The 26,325-nt window shown below is 39.9% G+C and overlaps 2 protein-coding genes across 9 annotated transcripts; both read left to right on the top strand.

The window, feature by feature from the left end:
- Positions 1 to 3,357: 3,357 nt before the first annotated feature.
- cxcr2 (chemokine (C-X-C motif) receptor 2) lies at positions 3,358 to 8,496 on the top strand. Of its 2 annotated transcripts, none has more exons than XM_078263244.1 (2): positions 3,358 to 3,603; positions 4,768 to 8,496. In XM_078263244.1, exons 1-2 carry the CDS (start codon positions 3,590 to 3,592, stop codon positions 5,675 to 5,677), a joined length of 924 nt encoding a protein of 307 aa, XP_078119370.1. In that variant the 5' UTR covers positions 3,358 to 3,589; the 3' UTR covers positions 5,678 to 8,496. The 2 variants fall into 2 exon arrangements, with proteins under 2 accessions (XP_078119370.1, XP_078119369.1); XM_078263243.1 differs by having other exon boundaries at positions 4,610 to 8,496.
- A 12,155-nt stretch (positions 8,497 to 20,651) lies between these two features.
- Positions 20,652 to 26,244, top strand: LOC144526059 (fas apoptotic inhibitory molecule 1-like). Of its 7 annotated transcripts, none has more exons than XM_078263242.1 (5): positions 20,652 to 20,780; positions 21,797 to 21,933; positions 22,046 to 22,274; positions 24,081 to 24,130; positions 24,433 to 26,244. In XM_078263242.1, the coding sequence occupies exons 2-5, from the start codon at positions 21,820 to 21,822 to the stop codon at positions 24,580 to 24,582; spliced, it is 543 nt and encodes a 180-aa protein (XP_078119368.1). In that variant the 5' UTR covers positions 20,652 to 20,780; positions 21,797 to 21,819; the 3' UTR covers positions 24,583 to 26,244. The 7 variants fall into 7 exon arrangements, with proteins under 7 accessions (XP_078119368.1, XP_078119365.1, XP_078119361.1 ...); XM_078263239.1 differs by having other exon boundaries at positions 21,794 to 21,933; XM_078263235.1 differs by lacking the exon at positions 20,652 to 20,780 and adding an exon at positions 20,788 to 20,852 and having other exon boundaries at positions 21,794 to 21,933.
- Positions 26,245 to 26,325: the final 81 nt, after the last annotated feature.

The following is a 26,325-nucleotide window of genomic DNA, read 5'->3' as shown; positions in this document are numbered from 1 at the left end:
CCCAAAATTCAGCCTTGGTGCAGAATTACAGCCACTAGAATCCCACAATGAGCTTTACTTAGGACATGCCATTTCTGTGTCTGTAGCTTTAAATGCTATTGAGGAGGAGAGAGGGGGGGGCAAGGTGGAGGGTGGGGGTGTGGCCTTGACCAACTGCCATGCTTCGCTCGTTTGAAAGCCATGATGTATCTCTCTTTCTCATGGGTGGGCCAAATTCTCTGGGCGGGCAAAGCAGAGAAAGGGGAGGTAACCTTCCTCCTTATGACGTCATAATGAGGAGACATTTCTAGCCACTGGGGGACCATAGGCAGGCTGGGAGAAGTCATATTAATGTTAAAAAACCTCATAAAATGAAATGTTCATGCCATGGGACCTTTAAATGGACAGGCAGGGTTAAATTAGAAAACATTTCTGGCCAAATACAGATCATGTTGAGACATTTACGATGCTGTCAGAATTTTGTAAATATATATGAGACTTAAATGGTCACAGCTGGTTGGTGTCAGTCCTACAGAGTGGAGTAAACACAGTCTATGTAAAGACTCAATGTTTCATAATCACACATTGTGAAAAAATTAGGGCTGTCAAATTTCGATTAATCTGACAAAAAATAACGCGTTAAAAAAATTAACGCAGATTAATCCATTCCATATTGACGTTTGCATACAGACGAAAATCTGGTGCCACTGATATGTCTGCGCTTCTCTCTGCTGCTCTGAAACAGACGTTACAGGAAACACAAACCCCACTGCACGTGACGCTAGTTAACACAATACTCAACAGCAGCTAACGTTAGCCTACTGCTAGCTAGTAGCTGGATTAAACACGGTTAAAATGCTGACAGCTAACGCTAAAGTGTGACTGTGTTTTACTGTAGAGGATTCAACACCGGGATGTAACAATCTGCAGCTGCCGTCGGAAAAACAACACAGCCGGTGCGTTCAATGAAACTGGTAAACTACAGCATCGTGGTGCATTTGAAGTTACTGTAAATGTCCTTTTCCTATCTGGTTGTTGTTTTTGTCGTTCAACAGCAATTTACTAGTGAAATAAGTTATTGTTATACATTATTATTATTAAATCATTTAATTTTGACCACATGGCCTTAGCAATAAACAAGCCGTTCTTTAATATCACCAACTGTTGTTTAGTACCCTTTTTTTTCCTTCTTTTCTTTTTTTACTTTCTTAAAAAGTATCGGTTCTGGCACCGTTAATTATGTATGCGATTAATTTTGATTAATTAATCACAGAGTATGTAATTAATTAGATTAATTTTTTTAATCGATTGACAGCCCTAGAAAAAATCCATCTCTGAAGAGATTTATGATAAGGATTGGTTCGTAGGTTATAAGTATTTAGTAAAGAATTGCGTTTAGGCAGCTACTTTTCCATGAGTTACTGATTAAGAAACTAGTTAAAAAGTAATAGGTTGTTTCAAGTAAGTTTAGTATAGGCCTACACCACACACCAAAATTAGGTACTGTACATTGTGTTGCATGCTTCCCATGTTGAATGTCTTCTGTACGTCTGTCTGAAACCCTGAAGAGGGCCTTTTCCCTTACTCTTGTTACATTGTAGGTGTTTTTACAGACATTGGGCCTTTTTGAAGTATTTTTAAACCAAGCAAATTGTGTCACATTGCTGTCTTTCTCCTTATATTTCTTTGTAGTATTTGTTGTTTTTAATAGTTTGGTTTATAGTTGTTGATGATTATTTCAAATATAATCTGCTTTTCATCAGCAATTTAGTGTTGCACTCCCATAAGGTTGTAATAAAACCAAAAACTATTTTGTTTTTCTTATTCTTATTCCAGTATGTCCCAGAGAAGTTCTGCGGTGAACACATTGATCAACACTGCTGCTGCCCTCTACTGGACAAATAATCAAAAACAGCAGGATTTAAATGAATTAAAAGGAAGAACATGTAACATTAGAAAAATATATAATCTTCATACGTTATGCAAGCACAAGCCAATGTCCGGGTGGGTCTGTTTTAAGAATCAAGGTCTGTATTCATCAAACTGCTGAAGGTGAAGTAAAAGACAAGGTTAAATCCCTTACTTTATGCTGCTACTCGCACATTTAATACAAAGTGTTAGTCCTCAGAGCATGCACCTTTCTAGACATGTTTTTGAAAAGCTGTATTGTATGTAATATGACATGAACTACTACGACTACCATTGTAGTCACTGTTCCATAATCTTTATTATGACTATTATTGCCACTGTTCATCACACCCCCAACCGGCGCCGTCAGACACCACCTACCAAGAGCCTGGGTCTGTCCGAGGTTTCTTCCTAAAAAGGAGTTTTTCCTCGCCACTGTCGCAATAGCTACTGCTAATGCTCGCTCTTGAGGGAATTACTGTAATTGTTGGGGCTTTGTAAATTAGAGTGTAGTCTAGACCTATTCCATCTGTAAAGTGTCTCGAGATAACTCTTGTTATGATTTGATACTATAAATAAAATTGAATTGAATTATATAGTCATCATATCTGAAGCAATAAGCGTGACAAACAACAATCATGTTGTGACACGGGCGTGATAGACAGATGGTTTATCCAATCACCTGCCAGGTATTATTTTAAGTGCCTGTCCTTTTCCAAACAGTTTCCAATGATGGCTTCTCAGATGGTTCTGTGTAACAAACCATCTGGTGTCAGGTTATCTTGACAGGCCAATGGAATAAAATGATCAACTGTTAAAGGCAGCAGTGATGTAAGGCAATACATACTATAAATTCAATAAACAAATAAAAAAACTCAAACCTTGAACTTGAGATCACAGATTTCTCTGATAAGGCTATTTCAGTGTGATGTTACATCTGAAACCAGACTGAAACACATTATGTACTCTGCAGAAATACTATCTTACAAATGTGTTTATTCAATGTTTTCTAGTATTTTTCAGAGGAAGAACAGGTTTGAGATTGGTCTGTAAGTCAACAAATGGGTGTAGGTGTGTTGTAGAAATCCTTCATCCCCTCTGCAATAGCCATACTGAACAGCACAAAATGAACACCACAGTCAGCTGATACCTCAACACCCCATGTCTTGTTTTTATATGTCTGTGTGAATGTCTTTTTGTGACTGGAGCCTTGTCAAAGAAAATGTTCTGTAACCCTTGTGTAACAGACAATGAATATTATCTTATCGTATCTTACCCTGTGACTATGGTAGGAACATGGGTATTTTTAACTTGGTAAATTGCTTTATTTCCTACATGGTGTTAGAATAAAGAACCATTTTAAACACCATCAAATCATATCAATGTATGTTATTTGCTGTTATCAGTTTCGCTCAGCAGGTTCATCTTATCAACATCCAACATCTAACTGACATCTAGTTTTGAGAGGAGACAAAGAAGAAGTCATGTGGCAGATATGGCTTGCCTACTTCCCTTGAATTTGCTAATATATAATCAGCAAAACCACCACCAGCCCACACACCTTACAACAGATCTGCAAGTAAAGACAATACTTCTTGCCAAACTTATTCTTGTTAACTTGTGTGCAACAAGAAAGGAGGGATGAAGCTCCAACTTTTGATCGTTTGTATTTTGAAGTATTTGGTTCGAACCAATCAACAAGATGGGGAACAACAGGTAAACTTTCTGAATTTATGTTATTTTCAGGTTGCAGTTGGGGTATTGAATTGTCATTCAAATTCAAATTTATAAATATAATTATTATTTATATTATTATTAAAAAAGACCAATATACACAAGGCTAAGAAATGGTTTGTTTTGACTTTTAGTGCAATTGTATGGTAAATATAGGCTAATATGATACAATACAATGCATGTCTTAAATGATAAGACATTTTCAGATTTCCACTGCGATACATCAACCAATGTGTCCCTGAGCAAGACACTTAACCCTTAGTTGCTCCAGAGGCGTGTTACCTCTGACATATATATAATTGTAAGTCACTTTGGATAAAAGCGTCAGCTAAATGACATGTAATAATAAGTAATAATAATTATTATCCATCCATCCATTTTCATCCGCTTATTAATCGCAATAACAATTGAGGTCAGTTTGGAGGTTTCAAATGGTTTACGAGGCAATGTTTAAGTTCTATAAGTACATTTTGTCAAATGTTTAACTATTAAAGGCTGCATTAAGCAATTTCATACACCAGTCAGTCAGGAAATCGTATTTAAATTTCTTCTAGAGTTAGATGAGACCGGGCGACCCATGACCAGCCGTTGCTCTGGTCAAAGGTAACATCTTACTATTGTCAAGAAAGTGATTTGAGCGTATTTCTCAAAATGTCAAACTATTCCTTTAAGAAGTAGGTAACTTGTGTTTCATTCTGATACTGTACGGAGAAGATACCTTCTATATACTGTCTATGGAAGATACCCCACAAGCGACCATACCTTACTGAAATACTGCTACTCCTAATAAATTGGGCAAATAAAAAATGTAACCATGTCAATTTCGGTCAGACTCTGGGATTTAGGCTAATAATCATTACCTAGTGCGTAGTGCAGCTTCAACTGTACTTTTCTATTCTCTATTGTGCAACTATGGCAACACTGAACTGTCTGCTGCTGCTTCTTCTGCTACTTGACATACTGTAATGATTTCGTTTTTATTTTGCAGCTGATAGCAGAGGAACTTGATCTAAGTGACTTGAGTTCCATTTACAATGTTTCCCCGTATGAAGATGGAGATGAACAATTTGCTCCTTGCAGTGTAACTGCGCCTGAATTTAATAGCTTGGGCCTGATGATCATCTTCTTTGTCATCTTTGTCCTCAGCCTGTTGGGCAACAGTCTAGTTGTCTATGTGGTGTGTTTTATGAAGAAAGGTAGAGCCAGCACAGATATCTACTTGATGCACCTGGCGATGGCAGACCTTCTCTTCTGTCTTACCCTCCCGTTCTGGGCCGTCAGTGCTCACTCTGGTTGGATCTTCGGCAACTTCCTGTGCAAACTCCTGTCGGGCTTCCAGGAGGCATCGGTATACGGTGGTGTCTTCTTGCTGGTGTGCATCAGTGTTGACCGCCACTTTGCCATTGTGAGAGCTACACGTGTCCTGACCTCCCATCACCAGTTGGTGAAAGTGGTGTGCGGTGTGGTGTGGCTGGTGGCTGGACTGCTGTCCTTACCCGTGGCAATTCAGAGGGAGAGCATGCATGTTGATGACCTGGACCAAACCATTTGCTATGAAAACCTAACCGGTGAAAGCAGTGACCACTGGCGTGTTGGCCTGCGTGTCATGCGCCACATTGTGGGATTTTTCCTGCCACTGGTGGTGATGGCTGTCTGCTACGGCTGGATCCTGGTGACACTGTTCCACGCACGCAATCAACAAAAGCAAAAGGCCATACGTGTCATCCTGGCAGTAGTGTCAGCATTCGTTCTGTGCTGGCTGCCTTATAACATCACTGTCCTGATTGACACACTCATACGAGGCGGAACACTTCCAATAGAGACATGTGAAACACGCAATACAGTGGAAATGGTGCTAGATGTGACCCAAGTGTTGGCCTTCATGCACTGTGCAGTGAATCCAGTGCTATACGCCTTCATTGGGGAGAAGTTCCGTAACCAGCTGCTCTTAGCTCTTTACAAACACGGGATCATCAGCAAGAGGCTCCTGGTGGCTTACAAGAATGAATCAGTCAACAGTGCAGGGAGCTTCAGATCTAGAAACACTCCCATGTAAAAAAAAACAAAAAAAACAGGGGTTAACAGCTAACCTTGCTCTGTATTTTTTGGAGCCAGGCTAGCTGTTTCCCCCTGTTTTCAGTCTTTATGCATAGCTAAGCTGTGCTACTGGCAGCTGGCTGAAGCCTTATGTTGAATAGACAGACATTCACAAATAAGTCTCTGCAAAGAAAGTGAACAAGATTATTTCTCAGAAATGTCAAACTATTTCTTTAAATCATGTCATCCGCAAATTCTGAACAAATATTTCTAAGGATGTGCATGGTTCACATGTATGGTACTAAAATTAAAATGGAATAGTCATTTCAAAACCTCAGCTGGATGTCTGCTTTTAGGATCCTGTCACAAACCAGATGGGTCCCCTATAGCTTAAGAGAGCATTTGCAACAACAAAAAATCTTGCCTTAATGTCTTGATGTTGGTGTTAAGTGATTTAACCTTGTTTGAAGGGTAATTATTGAGCAAAACAATTTTAACATAACAACTTTTTAACTTTGAGAACTGGTGAAATTATTGAAATTGTATTGTTTGTGTATGCTTGTACAAAGTATGTGTGTTTTTTCTTGGTAAGACAGTCCTTTATGTCCTTTAATAATGTCATTTTCTTGTGTTTTTGATTCTGAGACACGGATGTGACTGGAAAGCCATCTTCTTATTTTGGAATCTTTATAGAAACACTGTATTACCACTGTATTTCTTTTGTCCCTACTCCAGACATTAGAAAAAACGATTTTTTTTTCTTGTTATCAGAGATCTCATACTTTCAAACAGGAAGAAGTGATGAAATCAGCTTTCTGTTTTCAAAAACAAGTTCTGTCTGTCTCTTTGATGAATGCTTTTCATTTGGCTGTAAGGTCTGTACAAACTGCTGGTGCAGGAAACGTGCATACATACATTTTCTTTTATGAGAAAATGGCTTAATAGTGCAAAAGTAAACAAGTAGAGTAGTGCAAATATTACAAGCAAATTAAATGTATACTTGAGTTAAAATAAACCCTGAGGAAAAACCCTCAGTTTCCTCAGTCAAGTTGTTGTACATTTTAGTAATGAGGAAACAAGTGTATAAGGTAAGATGTTTGACTGTTGTCTCCAAGCAATAGGTAAAGAGTTGAAAGTTAAACATTGAAATCATGTTTTCAGTTTTGGTTTCACTGTGAAGTTTATTGGTAGAAACCTTTTTTCTGTCCAATGCTTTCTTATGCTGGCCACGTTCTGGCCATGCTCCTGTTTGTGTACTGGTGTACTGCTAATTCCCCAAGTTCAAGGTTACTGTATTGCCATTACACAACACAGGGTTGCTCAACGAAATGCAGTTGACATTGTGTAATATTAATTTAGGCTATTATATGCGAAATTATAACGAAATTAATTGTCACCAAACTAGTATTTAACATGTCACAATCTGGCTCACAAGCAATGCCAAATAAAAAGTAAACATTAAAAGAACAGAATAATAATAGCAATAATACTAATAATACTAATAATAATAATAATAATAATAATAATAATAATAATAACAACAAAAAAGGCAAAAACACACACAGACTGTTAACTCCGTGTCAGTTGTGTCTGTGAGTAGATGAATGAATAATGTGTTGAATAACTGGGAATACTGATGGCCCATGGCTTAAATGCACTCAGATACTGGCCAGTATTTTTTTTATTAAGTTTTCCCATTGGAAATCTTTGCTCTGAACAAAGAAAAGTGAGAAGAGGAGATGACCTCAAAATGTCTCACACGTCGGCTTCATATCTGCTCAAAAGAAGGAGAAACAAGTAGAGGAAGTACAGTATTTAGCAAACACACTCTGCACATTGTTCTCTTATTTGACAATTCACGTCACCTATTTAATATATGTGCTTTTTTATGTTGTCTGTCAAAGTGTTCTATTTTGTATTATTATCATTATACAATATTACTATTATTATTAATTACAAAAAATGTCAAAAATGCATTGCCACTCTTTCCATGACCCTCTGATCTGAGCCTCTAATAGTGAACATAAAAACAGAATGAATGCCTACAAAACCATATCAGGTTCATTTACAAAAAGAGTAATACAGTGGTTTGGTACCTGCAGAGCCCTGGAGGTACGGAGCCCCGGAGGTGACATGGAGGAAAAAAAGTTCTCTCTGACTTCTAAACATAACTATCAGCCACACAACAGGTGTTCTGTACAGAATAAGCATTTAAATCAGACAAATAGCAGTTAAAATCCCTCCAAAACAAAATCAATAAAAAGTTTATATAAAACGTCATCGTGTTCAGTCGATTCTGAACCAATCAGCTGTTGGATCAGCTGAGAGGCCAGCCTTTCCCAGCAGGCCCTGGGTCCGCCTGGGTCTTGCAGTCGGTGGAGAGCAATTGCGGCGCCTGGCTCTAAAAACTGCGGCCGCCTTGATCTTGTGAGGTTATCCTTTCCCACGCGTGCATGACGTCAGAGCAAGTCGGGATCAAGTCGGACACAAATCTAACCGACATGCGTTGGGCGGCGATCGCCGGTGATCGATTCTGCGCAGATCTGGCTCATCTCTAACGAGCCTCTTGACTTTCAAACTCGAGATCTTGACTTTCAAACTCGAGATCTCGAGTTTGTGACATGGAGGAAAAAAACAAAACAAAGGGAAAAACAAAAACATGTACTGGGGCAAAAACTAAACTCGAGATCTCGACTTTGAAAGTCGAGATCTTCACTATAATCTATAAATGTGCATAGATTATGCTGTCAGGTTTTTTTCATGGTTGCTTATTTGAAGCATTTGTTTTGTCTTGTGAATCTTATGTGTATGGAGTTCAATAAAAATGGCTAATGTAAATGTGTGGATACACTTTACTATATGAATGGCAGCCATCCCTTTGTTCAGGCTAGGCCAGTAACCCCATCTGACCTTAAAATCTGTTAATTGTACATTTAGTTTCACTACTTGAGTAAATTGAATGATGTTCTGCTTGTGACACTTAAGTACTGCACATATAGATACTTTAATACTTTTCCACAACTGATATGTTCATAGGTAGCTTTTACCTTTACTCTACTAATTTCTGGTGAAATAGTTGCACTTAAACTCAAGTCTGGATTTCTCCCTCTCCCCTAACACAGTGGACACTCACCTGCAGTGCACTCACCCTCTTCCTACGGTAATGGACCCAGTGCAGCTTCCAGACAGGTGTTGTTGAAACTTTGTGTGCCACAGCACACGACTCAGGGCCCTTCAGGGTTTAAGATTAAACTATTTTTAGGCGTCCAAGCCCGAGTCTGCAAGAATGGGCAATAGTAAAGCTATGCCGTTCTTACAGCAGGGCTGTAGAACCCTATTGTTTTTCTACAGATTTTTATTATTCTTCTCCGCCTAAAACTCCGACTACAGCCTAAACCGTACATGGTGGGGGGTTGGCATTTTCAGGAATGGTCCAGAACTCCGCAAGGACCTCAGGCGCAACAATTGACCCACTTCCACCATTAGGTGGCGTTATAACACGTTTGGCCCTATAACTCCCACACCGTACACCGTACATTCAAAAACCATACATCCACGTGTTCCCTTGATCCAACTAACGTATAGGCCACGCCCATTTCCGCCTAAACTTTTATGCGTAAAAAATCGCGATTTATGACCATGCGACCAATCGGCACGAAATTTGGCAGGTAGCAGCTCCAGATGGGCCGGACGACAAGTTAATAAAGAATTTTGATAGGATAAAAATTGCAAATATTACGCACAAACAAATTTGTGTAGCTAACTATGAAAACACCAACTTTGCCATATCTCTTGTTTACCATGACCCTCTGAAGGTCAACCACGCGTTTTACAAAAATACAAGTAAAGTAATACAAGTACAAAAAGTTTATATCTCAAGAACCCCTCATCCAATTTTTACAAAATGCGTTGGGTACCATCTAGGGCCACTCCTGAGGTCAACCCTAGAGTGGGGTACTGAGGGGTCAAAGTGGGCGTGGCCTGTGGGACCCACGTCTAAATTTACTACTTACGCTAACGTGAACAACTTTAAATTTACAGGGTAGATATACAATGGGTCATGGACCACACCTACCAAATATTACACATGTGGACCACTAGGTGGCGCTATAATGGTTTTTTGCCTTTAACTCTCACATTACACAACACACATTAAAAATCCTTACATCCACGTGTTCCTTGAATCAAGCTGAATCACATGATATAGGCCACGCCCATTTCTGCTTAAATGTCTTTCCGCAATATCGCGCAATGCGCAAAACCAACTTTTTCAAACTCGTCCTAGGCCGTGCGACGGATCAGCACGAAACCTGGTACGTAGCATCTCCAGATGAATGTGACCAAAAGTTACTCAAGGAATTTTGCTACGTTAAAGTATGCGCATTTGACGACCAAACAAATTTTCCTAGCTAGCTACCACACACGTATCATATCATATCTCGACCAAATTAAATGTTATCAGCAAGGAACTTGAGATCATTGTTCAACATCCCACTACAATACTCTGGACCAAATTTGGCAAAGATTGGCCTTTAGGGGGCGCTATAAGCAACGTTTATTTGTTTTGGCCAATAACTCAATGCATTTAAATGGGAAATTTGCAATTGCAATATCTCTGCCACAGTACATGCAATCAACACGAAACTGAAGCTCGTTCGGCATGCCGCTCTAAGGCTCTGTACTAAATTTGGCGAAGATCGGCCATTAGGGGGCGCTATAATCAACGTAGACAAGTTTTGGCCCTTTTACTCAATGTTAATGGGATATTTGCAATGGAAATGTACCACAGACCTTGCAGCTCACACTTCTCAATATTTACTGATGTTTGCCTCCTACCGTGGTTTTTTACAATAAACAAACTTCTTAAGCCACCTGACAAAGTTTCTACAACCTTCACAGTGGATGAATGCAACTCTTTTCTCTCACTTTTTCAATCCAAAATCAACACCGTTCATAGGCGCCGATGAAAATACTGAGCACGCACGTGTGCCAGACTGCCAGTAGGCTAAATTCATTTTTCAGTTAAACATTGCAGTTGGTGCTCGCGCCTCTCGATATTTACCGACGTTTGCCTCCCTGCCTCCCGGCTTCGGGTTCCGCTTTTGCACGCTCCCCAGGGCGTCGGGGGCGACTAGCGTGGGTGGCTTGGGCCCCGTCATAACTGCTTGCAGTTCTAGTTTTAGTTTTGTTTACGCAACTCTAGAGAAGTAAACAATTGAACGTAACTAGAACATGGAGTGGTAGAAATTCAGCAGATAGATTCACAAACAAAGCAGGATCTGAAAAATGATCACTCACTTTAATGTACAGGTCTCCACAAATGCAAAAAAAGAAAACAGTAGTGTGGGTGATTTCACAACTTCTGGGGAAACAAGTACTACTGAACAAATGTAACAGTAAATTGCAAATGGAACAATAAACTAAATCAGACAGAGACTTGATGCTTCACACTGCAGGAACATTTCATTTTTCATATGCTTGTCTAGTTTATGTGTTAAAAAAAAAAAATAAGAGACCCAACATATGCCACCAACCAGTTTTAAGCAAGAGGGACATAACTGTAATGGGCAAAACACACAAAGGATATTCAAGCATAATAAGAGCTATAAAAAAGAAGTAACAAGTGCTTGATCACAGTTTGTCATTCATACCATTATTACCATGTGAAAATGCAGTCATTGTCCTAGCATCAAACAAGCTCCTTTTGAAAATGACAGCAACTTACAGGTAATTTTTAAACAAAATTTGACCATCTGTGTTGCTTGAAAAGGTCTTTGCAAATGTACAAATTTATATATTTTGAAATTCAGACTGAAAACTGTATGAGAAAATGAAGCAGATGCATCACCCCCTAAGTTCTAAATGTGACTCCGAGGCCAAACAAGTAAATAAAGTACGAAAATGGCCGCTTTTCCTGCATACTAGAATGAATGTGAATGTGTTTAGAGCCGTTATCAAATCATTACTATGATACGCTGCCATTTATAAGTATAGAAATACAAGTTTGGCTGTTACGGTTGCTGTATAGTGTCATGCAGGCATTACGAAAATAGATATGACTATGGACATATACATTAAAATTTCAACTGAAAGAATGTCTCATGTTATGCATCTCATGTTATGTATGCATTTTACAGGCACATGCTTTTTGTTCTGTTAAAAGTATGAGTATAGAGCATACCCTCACCCTTCCCCGGGTACACCATCATTTTAACTTGCAATAGCAGTGAAATGGCCAAGTATGCAGATTTATCACAACTTGAAGTCTAAAGGGTGATTTATAGGGGGTGTTTAACCTTTGATTAAGAGATAATTGTAAATAACTTAGTACAAATGTCACAATTAGAAATAAAATAATTAAAACAAATAATAAAGTGAAACAAATATATAAAGAAAATAAAGATATTAAATAAAATAGGCCTTCATACAAAAATAATCAGCTATCTGTAGTTACACTGCTCTCTTTTAGGTTATATCCATTTCAAAGTAATTGCTTGACAGGACGTTATCAAACTCTGTCCTGAATTCAGGGAAAGAGCTATATGTGCAAGGTACCTCAAGGATAGCACCACATGTGTGCCCAATGGGCCTTCTGTTGAGTCCAGTTTCAACATTAAAGTATACCATCACCCTATCTACACATACAGTGGAGCAAAAAACTATTTAGTCAGCCACCAATTGTGCAAGTTCTCCCACTTAAAAAGATGAGAGAGGCCTGTAATTTTTATCATAGGTACACTTCAACTATGAGAGACAAAGAAATCCAGAAAATCACATTGTAGGATTTATGAATTTATTTGCAAATTATGGTGGAAAATAAGTATTTGGTCAATAACAAAAGTTCATCTCAATACTTTGTTATATACCCTTTGTTGGCAATGACAGAGGTCAAACGTTTTCTGTAAGTCTTCACAAGGTTTTCACACACTGTTGCTGGTATTTTGGCCCATTCCTCCATGCAGATCTCCTCTAGAGCAGTGATGTTTTGGGGCTGTCACTGGGCAACACAGACTTTCAACTCCCTCCAAAGATTTTCTATGGGGTTGAAATCTGGAGACTGGCTAGGCCACTCCAGGACCTTGAAATGCTTCTTACGAAGCCACTACTTCCTTGCCCGGGCGGTGTGTTTGGGATCATTGTCATGCTGAAAGACCCAGCCACGTTTCATCTTCAATGCCCTTGCTGATGGAAGGAGGTTTTCACTCAAAATCTCACGATACATAGCCCCATTCATTCTTTCCTTTACACAGATCAGTCGTGCTGGTCCCTTTGCAGAAAAACAGCCCCAAAGCATGATGTTTTCACCCCATGCTTCACAGTAGGTATGGTGTTCTTTGGATGCAACTCAGCATTCTTTCCACTCCAAACACAAGTTGAGTTTTTACCAAAAAGTTCTATTTTGGTTTCATCTGACCATATGACATTCTCCCAATCCTCTTCTGGATCATCCAAATGCTCTCTAGCAAACTCCAGACGGGCCTGGACATGTACTGGCTTAAGCAGGGGGACACGTCTGGCACTGCAGGATTTGAGTCCCTGGCGGCGTAGTGTGTTACTGATGATAGCCTTTGTTACTTTGGTCCCAGCTCTCTGCAGGTCATTCACTAGGTCCCCCCAGTGGTTCTGGGATTTTTGCTCACCGTTCTTGTGATCATTTTGACCCCACGGGGTGAGATCTTGCGTGGAGCCCCGGATCGAGGGAGATTATTAGTGGTCTTGTATGTCTTCCATTTTCTTATAATTTCTCCCACAGTTGATTTCTTCACACCAAGCTGCTTACCTATTGCAGATTCAGTCTTCCCAGCCTGGTGCAGGTCTACAATTTTGTTTCTGGTGTCCTTTGACAGCTCTTTGGTCTTGGCCATAGTGGAGTTTGGAGTGTGACTGTTTGAGGTTGTGGACAGGTGTCTTTTATACTGATAACAAGTTCAAACAGGTGCCATTAATACAGGTAACGAGTGGAGGACAGAGGAGCCTCTTAAAGTTACAGGTCTGTGAGAGCCAGAAATCTTTCTTGTTTGTAGGTGATCAAATACTTATTTTCCCGAGGAATTTGCAAATAAATTCATTAACTATCCTACAATGTGATTTTCTGGATTTTTTTTCTCATTTTGGCTCTCATAGTTGAAGTGTACCTATGATGAAAATTACAGGCATCTCTCATCTTTTTAAGTGGGAGAACTTGCACAACTGGTGGCTGACTAAATACTTTTTTGCCCCACTGTATGACTGCATAGGACCCTGTGCAGAAGCGTAGGAATTTTTCCGCCTTTGTTTGGTCAGCATTTTTAACATAACGCTGGAGATAACTAAACACGGTCTGTTCTCTCTGGCTGAGGACAACATTTGTTGTCTCCAACAATTGCACTGTGGCCTTTTTGGACTCATACAGAGCCAACACACTTTCTTTGTCTGTAAGGTTTTGCTGTACAGCCATCATAACTGTACTGAAGCAATCACAGATTTTTAGGTTACTGCAGAATAGCTTTGTGAGCCATGGTTTCAATGGCAGTTCTCATATTATCTATTGGAGGAAGAGAATGCGAGCCCATTCGTGAGAAAAGTTCAAGTAAGTCATCTTCATCCTCTTCCTCCATCGTCCCCTCAAGTGCCCTTTCCACTGCTGCCCTCTCAACTGTAGGTAGGTAGTTGAGAAAGGACATAATGAGTATGTCTACATCTACCGAATCCATACCATGTATGCAAGCTAAAATGAAAGCCTTTGAAAGCATCACTGGCATTACACCAAGATCTAGTAGCCCTTTCACCCATACACGTCCAACTGCTTGCCATTCACCCTGACAGTAATCAGGCCTCAGCCTTAGGACCCTCTCATTTTTCCATCACACTGCTGAAGAAACATCTCCCAGAATGCAGTGTAAACCTCCCGCAAAACCCCTGAATCATCAATGGCATTTTCATTAACAAAGTCCATCTTTAAAGACACATTCATTATACTACTGTCCATAAACACAGACAGAACATCTTCGACCACCTTAATTCTGCAAATTGATGCTCGACGAAAACCCTCTGTGGGTTCTGAGCTGGCAGCTGACGATGACTGAAAGGTTTCAGGTGATGCTGGTGCAATCGGCTATAGTTCTCTTGAAGGCCAACACAGAACACAAAAAAAGGGTAATTGTAGGAGGATTTGCAGCATGTTTCAGGTCCAAACACTTTGAGATTGCATATTCCCCAACATTCAATTATAGTAATAATTCTAAAACTAGAAATAACACTTTCTAAACCTCAAAATTACAGAACCTGGCAGAACAAACACAATTTCTCACTTGCTGGTGTTATGTGAAACCATGCAAAAGGGACACCCCATACAGGAGTTGACCCTGAACAGCCTAGAACAACAACTGAAATGGTCCAGATCATGAAGTGGAAAGAGTCTTAAATATCATTGTCTTTGTGATGTTCACAAGCATTTAAAGCAGAATAATGCAGAATGTAGTTCAAATGTTGATGTTTTTCTGATATTTCAGGTGTACAGCTAATATCTTTGGGACCGTGTAATTAAGGGGAAAGTAATCTTCATAAAGTACAAGTTCAAGATGTCATAAAACATAAGTTGGGACCGGTCACCCCCTGCCACCCTCAATTGACACAATAAAAGCTTGAACAAAAATGATTTGTTTAGAGACAACCAGAAATTTTGACTATGAATGAACATGATATGAGCATACATCTGATGTCTACATAACATCTGACTGCATTCTTTAAACCCACCTGCATCAGTGGTCATTGGCAGAGATGTATATGATCTAAAAAAACTTCCATAAAAAATTAGGAAATTTGGTCATTGCCATTGCCTACTGTATGTGTAATGCACATAGATTTTTTTGTGATTCTCATGGAATTTTGGCCAAAAAAAGTGATTCAAAGAAACTGGCCCGCCGTCTATGCTAACATGCTAAAAACGCAAACATCATGGCTATTCAGAATGAGCACCCAAACATTTAGTAAAATGATTTGGTTATCTGCTTCTCCCAAATTTTCCGCTTTATTTCAGAAGGGTTTCATAGACATAGAACTAGTGTATAGGTACTAATAAGACATGCTAATTACCTGACATCCAAAGGTCTAATTTGGACTGTCACCTCATCATCTGAATCTGTAGCAGGGTCATAATCTGAACGCCGCTCTACTGTGTCTGAGTCAGAAGCTGCATTGTAATCCTTGACTCTCCTCGGGCTCGTCACTTCTATGTCCAAATCAGAAGACTGCTCTGAAGCGGTGTCATCAACAATAAGAACACCTGTTCAACAGTAGTTTCTTTATCAACCGTGGTGTGTCTTGTCCCACCACCATGCCTCATTCTCACCTGGGTGTACTGAGGTTTTGAGTAGTGAAGCCACCCAATTTCTATCTTTCGTACCCTCTTTTCTCCATTTTTGATGTGTTTTCTTGACAATCCATGAGATTCTGATGTCAGGTGGCAACGCTTTTTCGACATCTTCCTATCCCCTACCTTCCCTTTTATCCTCTGTAAGACAGACTCTCTGTTATGTGTATGGCGCTGCTGATGACAAAAAGAGACAACAGCTAGTCGATCACCATAGGTTGGTATGTATCGCGCAAGTTATTCATCGGTCATCAGCGTAAGCACTGCCTTGTCAATCTGCAAGCAGAAAATAACACACGACAGGACAGACCCTTTGCATGTTAGGGGAGGGGATACACATATCAGGTGAAAAACGGCCTGATATTTTGTGTATCCCCTCTGTAACTTATATGGTGGACAGGTGAATAAAGCGGTTAATTGAAAAGCCATATTAAACTAAATTAAATGAAATCAGAAATCACGTTAGAGGGCAGGGAGGGACGGGTTAGCAAAGACGAGGAAAAAATATTGTTCATAAACCTGCATGACTCACATAGATAGCTAGGCCTATCAGTCGGCCTACGTAAAGTGCATGCAGCATGTCAATATGGAACTTTGGAAAACATTGTCAATTAATCCACAAAACGACGCATTAAACAATTCACACATCGCCTTAATGTAACAGACAAATAAACGTATTTATGTAGATAAATGAGACCCTTGTTACTATGGAAAACCCTGTCGAGTAGTTCCAGTGAGACAACCTGTAGGGGGACCGAAGCTCCGCTCCAAGTGTATGCGCCCTTAAACACAAATTGTTAAGATGAGCCACAACCTGAGCACCAGCCCGTCTGATCCTCGGCGTGGGACCGCAGATCGTGAATTGAATTCCCTTTAACTGAACCTATTTCTCTTGGTGATTTGCTGCTAGCTAGCTAGCTAGAACACCAAATCTTCACCCACCGACTAGAACTCTGGTCTATACTCTGCTCTAAACTAGTGACGTTTTTTTATCTGTCCCCGTATAACTAAGCATGATGTTTCACAATTCTATTAAATTAAGATTGCAACTGACAGAAAGCGTTACAGATACAATTCTACCTTACTTCTATACTAGCTATTACATTTGGATCGAAAGACACGAGCGCTAACCACTTGAGCTAGCTATCAGTTAGCTAAGGTTTTTCTGGAATTCTAGGACGCTTTCCTGCACTACATCTATCATACATAGGTGTGATTGGCAAAGGACAAAAAAGCAGGAAAATTTACGCCGCACCCATGACGCTGCGACATTAAAATTGAATGAAACACCCAAAATTCAATGAAAGTAATCATTAATATTACTTGCATAGAACATTGTATGCAGGGGTTAAATTGGGAATTGTTATGTGGGGGGGGGGGGGCTCTCCCTAGGAGGGTCCGGGGGTATGCACCCACGGGACATTTTTTGAAAAATAAACCATTAAATGGCACTTTCTGGAGAGTTTTGTGCAAAGAAATGGAGAAATTGAGTCTTACATGATATGTGCAAAACTGCAAGGTTAAGAGCTTATACTTTGCATTATTGTAGTATCAACAGGTATTAGGGCATTTAGCATTTACATTACTGTTAATCAGTCATCACTTGATTACACATTGCATTACCTTGCTATAATATAAATAATATGCCACATGAAGAGACAGTGCAGCATATGACAGTAGCAACAGCTGAGAAGATTTGGGTCTGTGGTGACCAGGTCCACCTCGCACAAACTTCCTTCTCCCATTCTCTCTCCTTACTACCTACCCCCCCCACACACACACACACACACACACACACACACACACACACACACACACACACACACACACACACACACACACACACACACACGGCACTGTAGCCACACCAGCCCACATTACCACACACATGCAGCCCCACCCATGGAAACAGATTTTTCAACATTTAATGTAACTGGCAAACAATGCTTTCTACTTTTTAAAGAGCACACGTTTATAACAAATTTTTATTTATGCCGTTTGTATGCTGTTACTGTCATTCTCTAAAGTATGTACGTAGGCCTATGTAGTATGTATGTTGTCACTGTCTGTCTGTTCGATTGTCCGTGTTTCTCTCTGTTGACACTGTACATATTGTCCGTCTGGTTCTTCATCTTTTCATCCGTTTTAACTCTAACTCTGCAATTTAAATGCTTTTTATGGCTGTCTGTGATTATACTTTAGGGTTTTTCCTTTCTCAGAATTTGTCTTTGCAAGAACACACAAAGCAGGGGGGGAGGGGGTCTGGGGGTCCTCCCCCAGGACATTTTGAGGGTAAAAGACTTCAATTCCTGCATTCTGATACATTTTTAGGCACCAATTTATGGTAAAAATGTCAATATTTATTTCAAGGAAATCACAAAATTATGGTGGCAGGTAACAATTCAAAATACAAAATATAGTGGAATATTATTATATTCAGTAGTCCAGTAAGGGGGCTTTCACATCCCACATGGGAAAAATTTAGGATTGACTTAGGCTACTTAATCAGTGATGTTGAATGTAGCCTACAGTGTAACGGACCACCACAGTTCATACATACATGTGAACCGCGGATTCGGAGTGCCGGACTCTTTCAAATACATGTACTCCCCGTCTCCGCCGATCACTTGGTAGCATTGGTCAGCTGTCAGCTTATGCCAGCTAGCTTCTGTTAGCTTCCACCGACTGACAGCTCGCCCAGCACATCTGTTTGCTGTAGAGCTCTTTTAGCCATGTTTCCCGGCTCAACACTCAGTGTGGGCCACTACCTTTCTGCACTGCCGAAAATGGTGCTCCTAAAATATTCCTCACTGCAACTTCTCAACGTCATCTGCTACGTCGCTTCAGCTTGCATTGCCAACATAAAATAAAAATTGTTGTTGTCGGCTTCAGCTAAGAAGATAGTTCGCCCCCACACGTCCAAAATTCTTATTCAGATAACCTTCCGCGACGATTGCAGGCTCTTTGGTGGAGCTCTGCTTTGAATGAAGTTACATCGTGACAAATTAATGGACCACTTGCGGAGTGATATGAAGACATGAATTAGAGGCACAAAAAACGTTGACATCAGTGACCGTTCATTGTGTTTACCAATACCCCCGACCCGTGCCTTGCGACCACCCCCAAAAAAGCTTAATTTTCAGGTTGGAAAATCACACCCCTGATCATACTTATATTTGCCCAGGTTAAATGACACGGCAAGTAACTTTCTATTAAGTGCATTGGAAAGTGAAGATCTCGAGTTTGAAAGTGAAGAGCTCAAGTTTAGTGTTTGCCCCCAGTACATGTATTTTTTTTTTCCTCCATTTTTTTCCCCCTCCATGTCACCTCCGGGGCTCCGTAGTGGTATCAACCCCAGAGATCAAGATCTCGACTTTCAAAGTCAAGATCTCGAGTTTGAAAGTCGAGATCTCGAGTTTAGTGTTTTCCCCCAGTAGATGTTTTTTTTTTTTCTTCTTCTTTTTTTCCTCCATGTCACAAACTCGAGATCTTGACTTTGAAAGTCGAGAGCTTGAGTTTGAAAGTCAAGATCTTGAGTTTGAAAGTCAAGATCTCGAGTTTAGTGTTTGCCCCCAGTACATGTATTTTTTTTTTTTCCTCCATGTCACCTCCGGGGCTCCGTAGAAGTGGGGGTGTGGCCTTGACCAACTGCCACTTTGCTCGTTTGAAAGCCATGATGTCTCTCTCTTTCTCATGGGCGGGCCAAATTCTCTGGGCGGGCAAAGCAGAGAAAGGGGAGTAACCTTCCTCCTTATGACCTCATAAGGAGCAAGATTCTAGATCGGCCCATCTGAGCTTTCATTTTCTCAAAGGAAGAGCAGGATACCCAGGGCTCTGTTTACACCTATCACCATTTCTAGCCACTGGGGGACCTTAGGCAGGCTGGGGGAATGCATATTAATTAATTAAAGTAAAAAAAAAACTCATAAAGTGAAATTTTCATGCCATGGGACCTTTAAGCCATTCCATATCATTAGACATAAGCCCAATACGGCCCTTCTGCCAGAAGATGGAGCTGTTTTCCACCAAATCATTCAGTCACTGAATCATTGAACTTGTTAGGGTGGGACAACTTATATCTTTTAATACTTACTAGTACATAGTGATTGGTGACATCAGGTAGCCTTATGTGTTACATAGCTCTGCCAACTTTCACCTGAGCAGAGGTCTAATTAGCATGAAAACACCTGTGAGGGCAGACAGTACTGTACTGGAGCAAGTATTCTCACAGGCCTGTTTGAAGGATGTCATTTTGCCATGACTCCAGCTGGTTGTTGACAGTTGGTAACCCTGGCTCAGGTTTCATGACTGCTTTCTTTTTCTTGCTACAACCATTTTATACAGCGTAGACCTATGGTATGGCTACAACCAGGGTCCAAAATCAGCACAAACTACCAGTCAAATGCTGGTAAAATATGCAAGTGGCTGTTAGATTTGCATCATTCACCAGCCAAAAAACAATGGTAATTTATTGAGTGGCTAGTACAATTTGAACATTTACTAGCCATTTGGCTGGAGGACGAACACTCAATTGACTCATGAATGACATTTTGAAACAGCTTTTTTCCCCCAGTAGGCGTGGTCTAGCCTGTACGTAGGCGTGGTCTAGCCTGTACGTAGGCGGATATCGTGTTACCATAGTAACAACACAGTCACAGCCTGTTGACGCTCTGCAGTAGCTAACTAGCTAGCTAGCTAGCTGTGAATAAAGTGACCTGCTGATCATTTCTGTTAACCAGTGGGCTAGAGCGCTTACTTCAGCAGCATTAAGGTAATCGAGATGTATAGTGACGGATGATATTCCTGAGCACATGTCTGAGGTTATCCTCTTATAGCAAACAAGGTAACATTAGAGCTACTGAAAAGATACCATATGATAAAGCTTGACTGACGCAGTAATGCTTCCGTTTTCTTTTCAAAAGAAAGTCCTAGTGACTAGTTTATTGAGGCTAGCTATTTTGATAGTGAACAGAAAACCAGTACCTTATCCTTTTTATTATATTTTTGAAACTAATGTTTTAGTGCTTTGTAAAGCTGCAATTGTCACATGAGTTTTGCTGAAGAGCAAATATGCCTTAAAATTGTTGAAACTTTTATATAAGAAAATATTTATGTGGAGCCTGTCCGTATGCCAATAGACGTATGTGTATGCCGTATGTATGACAGAAACACCTATATGTGATAAATATACATCCATGGGATTTCCACATCAATATTGTTTGTACCATGGGCCCCTAATATCCATGCATGGGCCCCAGGGTCTCTGTAAAATACTCATTACTCCGTTGAATATTTGTCACATACATATGCTTTGCTAGTGTTAATGGTAGTACTTTGAATGTAAAACCTCACACGAGACGAGAGCCAACTTCTTTGTTTTTAACATAAAAAGTATTTAGTTATTTATTTCAAACACTGTGTGCTGTAATTGTGAAAGGGAAACCCTGACACCGGAAGTCGTAATGCAACAAAAAGCGATAGCTTAGCACGTAATCGTCAGCCTTCGTCTATGACGAGTAAACTAATGTTAATATTTTAGTAAAATGCGCTCCAAATACGGTACTTAGATAACGTTAATATAGTCTGACCATACAGGTGGATATACACTTATACCTGCAATAAAAAGTATTAGGTTTCACGTCTTTGTTATTTGCTAACTAACGTCAGCCCAGTGTTAGCTTATCTCACGTTAGTTAGCTAGCTAGCTAGGTAAACAAGGGTTGAAGTCATGTATTTTCCTTGACATTTAATTGTAACGTTAGTTGTTCTGTTGTCCGTTTCCAGCAGGGTCAGAAGAAGGTAACTTTAGGATGTCGACTGATCTTGCTGGTGTGTGGGAGGTGGCATTGAGCGATGGAGTCCACAGGATAGAGTTTGAACATGGCACGACCACCGGGAAAAGGGTCATCTACGTTGATGGAAAGGTATGGATTATGATCTTTAGTAATGCAGTATTTAATTATGACCCCTTTTATGAACGACAGCTTCTCATTACAAGGTCAGCTGATCATGTTTTGATTTCACGTCACACTGCAGGAGATACTGAGACGGGACTGGATGTTCAAACTTGTGGGGAAGGAGGCATTCAATGTGGGCAAATCAGAGACCAAAGCAACCATCAACATTGATGCAGTCAGCGGTTTTGCCTATGAGTACACCTTGGAGATCAACGGGAAGAGCTTGAAGAAGTACATGGAGAACAGATCAAAGGTCACCAGCACCTGGGTTCTCAACTTGGACGGCATTGACTGCAGGGTGGTCCTGGGTGAGAGCCTCACTTGTGCTTGTACATTATACACCCACTGTCCTCATCATCTGTTGTTCGTCCACTTAATCAATCAGGATGGAAATCAGATTGATATTTAGCAAAGTGTGACTTCTGCCCCATCAGAACTACCCGCTAATATTACGTCGTAGCTGAGGTTAAGCTCTTTAACAGCTTTAAGCCCTAAACCTTCTTCAGCCACCTCTGGCATCTGAGCAAGTTAATCCATTTTATAAGTATGCTGCTTACAGTAGATTAGGATGCATGCCACCTGAAGCATGTGCAACACATACGAAGTACTGTACATTATCGTGCCATAAACGCATGTTTTTCCTAGTTAGGTTTATGGGAGACTTGGGTGCACATACTTGGCGGGCGTTTAGGGATCCTTCCTAAAAAAAAAAAAACATGCAATTTTGCATCATTTTGGACCATTATTATTACCACATCTGTGTCAAAAAATGTTGTAAAAGCTAGTGCTGATAATACAAAAATACTTCTCAAAGAGCTTAAAGACAAAACTCGCTAAGGAAATCCACTGGGGACCATCTACAGTCATTAGACCTGAGAAAAGTCATTTAGTTTTGAGGCTCACGTTGATTTTACATTCATACGACTTACGTGATGCCCAAAACGACTTGGATGTTGCGTCTAAGCCTTATATGGAATACCCTGGCAATCTCAACAGTAAAAGACTGTAAATAATTCACTGAAGTGGCAGAAATGTGTCGGTGTGATCTGCAGTAGCAGCATCACACATACATCTTTGTGGCATCGTGGTCACCAAGTTAGCTGTTGTTGATAATAACATAACTTGTCAACATGTTGTCGTCAGAACCACTAAACCAGCTTAATGTTATTTTGCAGAATTGTTTTCTAGGCAAATGTAAGTATCGGACCGGGACTCCGTATGGGCAGATATTCAATATTTTAAAAACCGGATCAGGATCGGGGTACAAAAAAGCTGATTGGGACATCCTAGATCAAGTCATGCTTTTTATGGCGTTTAAGTTTTCTCAGTAATTTCAACTCACCGGTAGCTTTCAGTACCCTCAGAGGGATTAAGCGTCTACATTCATACACAATCGGGGTTACAAACATTGTACTTTTAGAAGAAAATAAGACTTTCAGGGAGTGTTCATTTCCTCTTTTCTGATTTGTTTTAGTGCTGTGATTCAGAGGATTGAACAATAATTATTATCTTAATTCAGTTCAGTTGGACGTTTCCCAATTAAATTAAGTTTTGCTTTGAAAAAAAGCCTCCAGCAACTGAAATACCGCAAACTAAGTTTTATTTACAGATTTACACCGATAGAAATGTGTGAATAACTTGATTTACATTGACCACAGTCTTCCACATATATACACTTTAACTATTATTATGTATTTCAAAAGAGGGTGGATATTCTGGATATCTTTTCTATTCTTAGATGATCTATGTGTCAGAGAAAGCCTGCAAGTGATCCACAGAACGGAACATTGTTCTCTTGTTCTGGGACACCACCTGATGATCACATCAACTCAAACATTCTCACACAATTCTAACAGCATTAGAACCAAATGACTCTAACATGGCAGTACACACCCTGGGACTGGTTTAGCAACTTTTAACTGGCAGTCACATCACATGCTTTTGCCTAACGTTGGTATGTTTCATTGATTCAGTGTCTGTTTTAAGTTCTTTAAGTTCTTTTTTTTGTTTCTCTATTTATTGTTTGTTTGTTATGTATGCACCAATCACCAAAGCAAATTCCTCATAAGTGGAACTTACTGTGGCAATAAGCCTTTTTCTGATTCTGATTTCAGAGAAAGACACCATGGATGTTTGGTGCAATGGACAAAACATTGAGACTGCAGTAAGTACAACACAACAGTAACCGTTACTGATTTGTTATGCAATACAATGACACACCACTGAATTAAAACAATCGTATTTTAATTGTGGTGTCAAGGGAAATCAAAATCAACAGTTGGGAATGCATGTCTCCTAAAGTCAGAAACCCTAGCACGATAAACATTACAACTCCTATGGGTAGAAAGCCTCAAACACCCTGGGGTTCTACAGACGTCTGCATATAGAGCAGCTCCAAAGCCGACAATATGGAACTGAACGATTGCTTTTCTCTGTCCGCTATTTTTGTCCGATTTGCACCGGCAGGGGGAGTTTGTGGACGATGGCACAGAAACGCATTTCACACTCGGAGACCACAACTGCTGCGTCAAGGCTGTGAGCAGCGGGAAGAGACGAGACGGGATCATTCACACGCTGCTCGTGGATGGCACAGAGATAGCTGAATGCACAGAGTGACTGCATGTGTGTTTACATTTGTATGAAAGCATAGATGTGTTGCATACGTGTGACTTGGTATCTATGTGAAATAGAGGCAGAGTGTAGAGTAGAGCTGGAGTCGGGGACCAATTGGCAGAAATATGCGCTCCTATGTTTTGGTGGCCATGCTGTGCAGGGTATATTAGCCATATATTGGTCCTGTAAGGGTTGTTCTGTAATTAATATAGTATAATAAGGGTTGAAGACAGGACCTGCAGTCTGGGCAGTTTTACAAAAGATGTTGCAGCTATACATTTCAGCCTCAAAAAGTGCAACTTCACACTGAAAAACCTTTCTGAGTTGTAAACTGGTACTGTACATTGATATAAATGCTATCAATTTCAGTAATATTATCAGCGTTAGAGGCCAGACGTGCCATATTTATTTGACTCAGCCTGGCTCGGTTTGCCCTGTGGTTGTTGACACTTAGCAGCTGGTGTTAACTTAGGTCATAGTGGATAGGACCGAGATTGTCTTGATTCAGAGACGTACTCCACCTGTTGTCATTTTGGAGGAAACCACTTTACAGATAAGCAGTAAACCCCAGACTCTACCTGTTCTCTTCATGCTCGCTTTCTTGTATTTTTCAATTTTGCGCAGGAGGAGGATTAGCAGGCCACGAGCTTATTCCTTCCATTCTCAGAAGTGATCATTGTTTAGTCCTACGTTGATGTGTTGGTCTTTCTGTGATTGGTCCAGCCAGTTGATATTACAGTAATATGTAATTAGCTTTTGGCAGACTGCTGAACATGTGTCAAACATTCTAGGGTACATTGTATACAATTGAAACGTTGACGTTTCATAGACAATCATTAGGTAGTGACATTGTTGCCAGTAATAAATCATATAGACAGCTGAAGCAAATCACTGATATCCAGACATATTTTGGAGACTCTGTGTCATTCTCAGAGATGTGTTGACTCCTGTTGTGCTGTCAAATGATTAGTCTCTTTTTTTATGTAAAGGCCAGATGTTGTGGTGACACAGAATTTAAGCTAAACATTTTTTTTTGTTTTATAAAGTCATGGTCAGAAATTAAAGATTGAAAATGTTTCCAATGTATCTCAAATGCTTTCATTTTGAAAAGAAAGGCATTTACTTATAGAGCACTCCTAAAATACAGTGAAAACACAAAACCATAAACATCAGTTTTGACCAATAGAAAAAAAAGAGTGAACTCAAAAGGTCTCCATGACAACTGTGGAAGTCATCAACTGATGACTGCTTGATGCAGCTAAAGGCTAAGGTTTTTATTATTATATTTATTTATGATAGTATGAAAGGCATGGACTGTGTTTCCATATTCTCTGAAGTAGTATTGTGACTTAAGTAGATGTCAATAGAAATTGCTACATTTTTTTAAACAAGAAAGAATACAATAAATTCATTTTTTGTTTAACATTCTTTAATTGTGATTTCAGCATCAGACAACCAGCTGCCCCCATGGGCTCTGTCACAATTTCCATGTTGAGTTTGATAGTTTTATGAACAATTTACAATTATTTTACAATCAGGTTCTTGTAGCCAAAGCATTTCACGTTCGCCCGTTATATGAAGGGTTATATTAGTTGTCCTCTAAATAAAATAAAATCAGTTTTATGTCTATCACTGTATACAATGTTTGCATATATGGTATCATGTGGTGCCACTAAAAAAGTACTCATCCAGCGGTAAAAGTATGCTATTGTTGCTATAAATGTAATCTAGTCACCCAAAAAGAAA

Source organism: Sander vitreus, chromosome 11 (genome assembly GCF_031162955.1).
Source record: "Sander vitreus isolate 19-12246 chromosome 11, sanVit1, whole genome shotgun sequence".
NCBI classification, from domain to species: Eukaryota; Metazoa; Chordata; class Actinopteri; order Perciformes; family Percidae; genus Sander; species Sander vitreus.
This window is presented reverse-complemented; position numbering and strand designations above follow the sequence as displayed.

Bases quoted from the DNA above. Each gene is read 5' to 3' on its own strand.
- cxcr2 (XM_078263243.1), top strand. From the start codon at position 3,529: ATGAAGCTCCAACTTTTGATCGTTTGTATTTTGAAGTATTTGGTTCGA. The intron at 3,604-4,609 runs GTAAACTTTCTG...TTTATTTTGCAG, and splicing joins AACAAGATGGGGAACAACAG to CTGATAGCAGAGGAACTTGA.
- LOC144526059 (XM_078263235.1), top strand. From the start codon at position 20,804: ATGATATTCCTGAGCACATGTCTGAGGTTATCCTCTTATAGCAAACAA. The intron at 20,853-21,793 runs GTAACATTAGAG...GTCCGTTTCCAG, and splicing joins ATCCTCTTATAGCAAACAAG to CAGGGTCAGAAGAAGGTAAC. The intron at 22,275-24,080 runs GTGAGAGCCTCA...TTCTGATTTCAG, and splicing joins TGACTGCAGGGTGGTCCTGG to AGAAAGACACCATGGATGTT.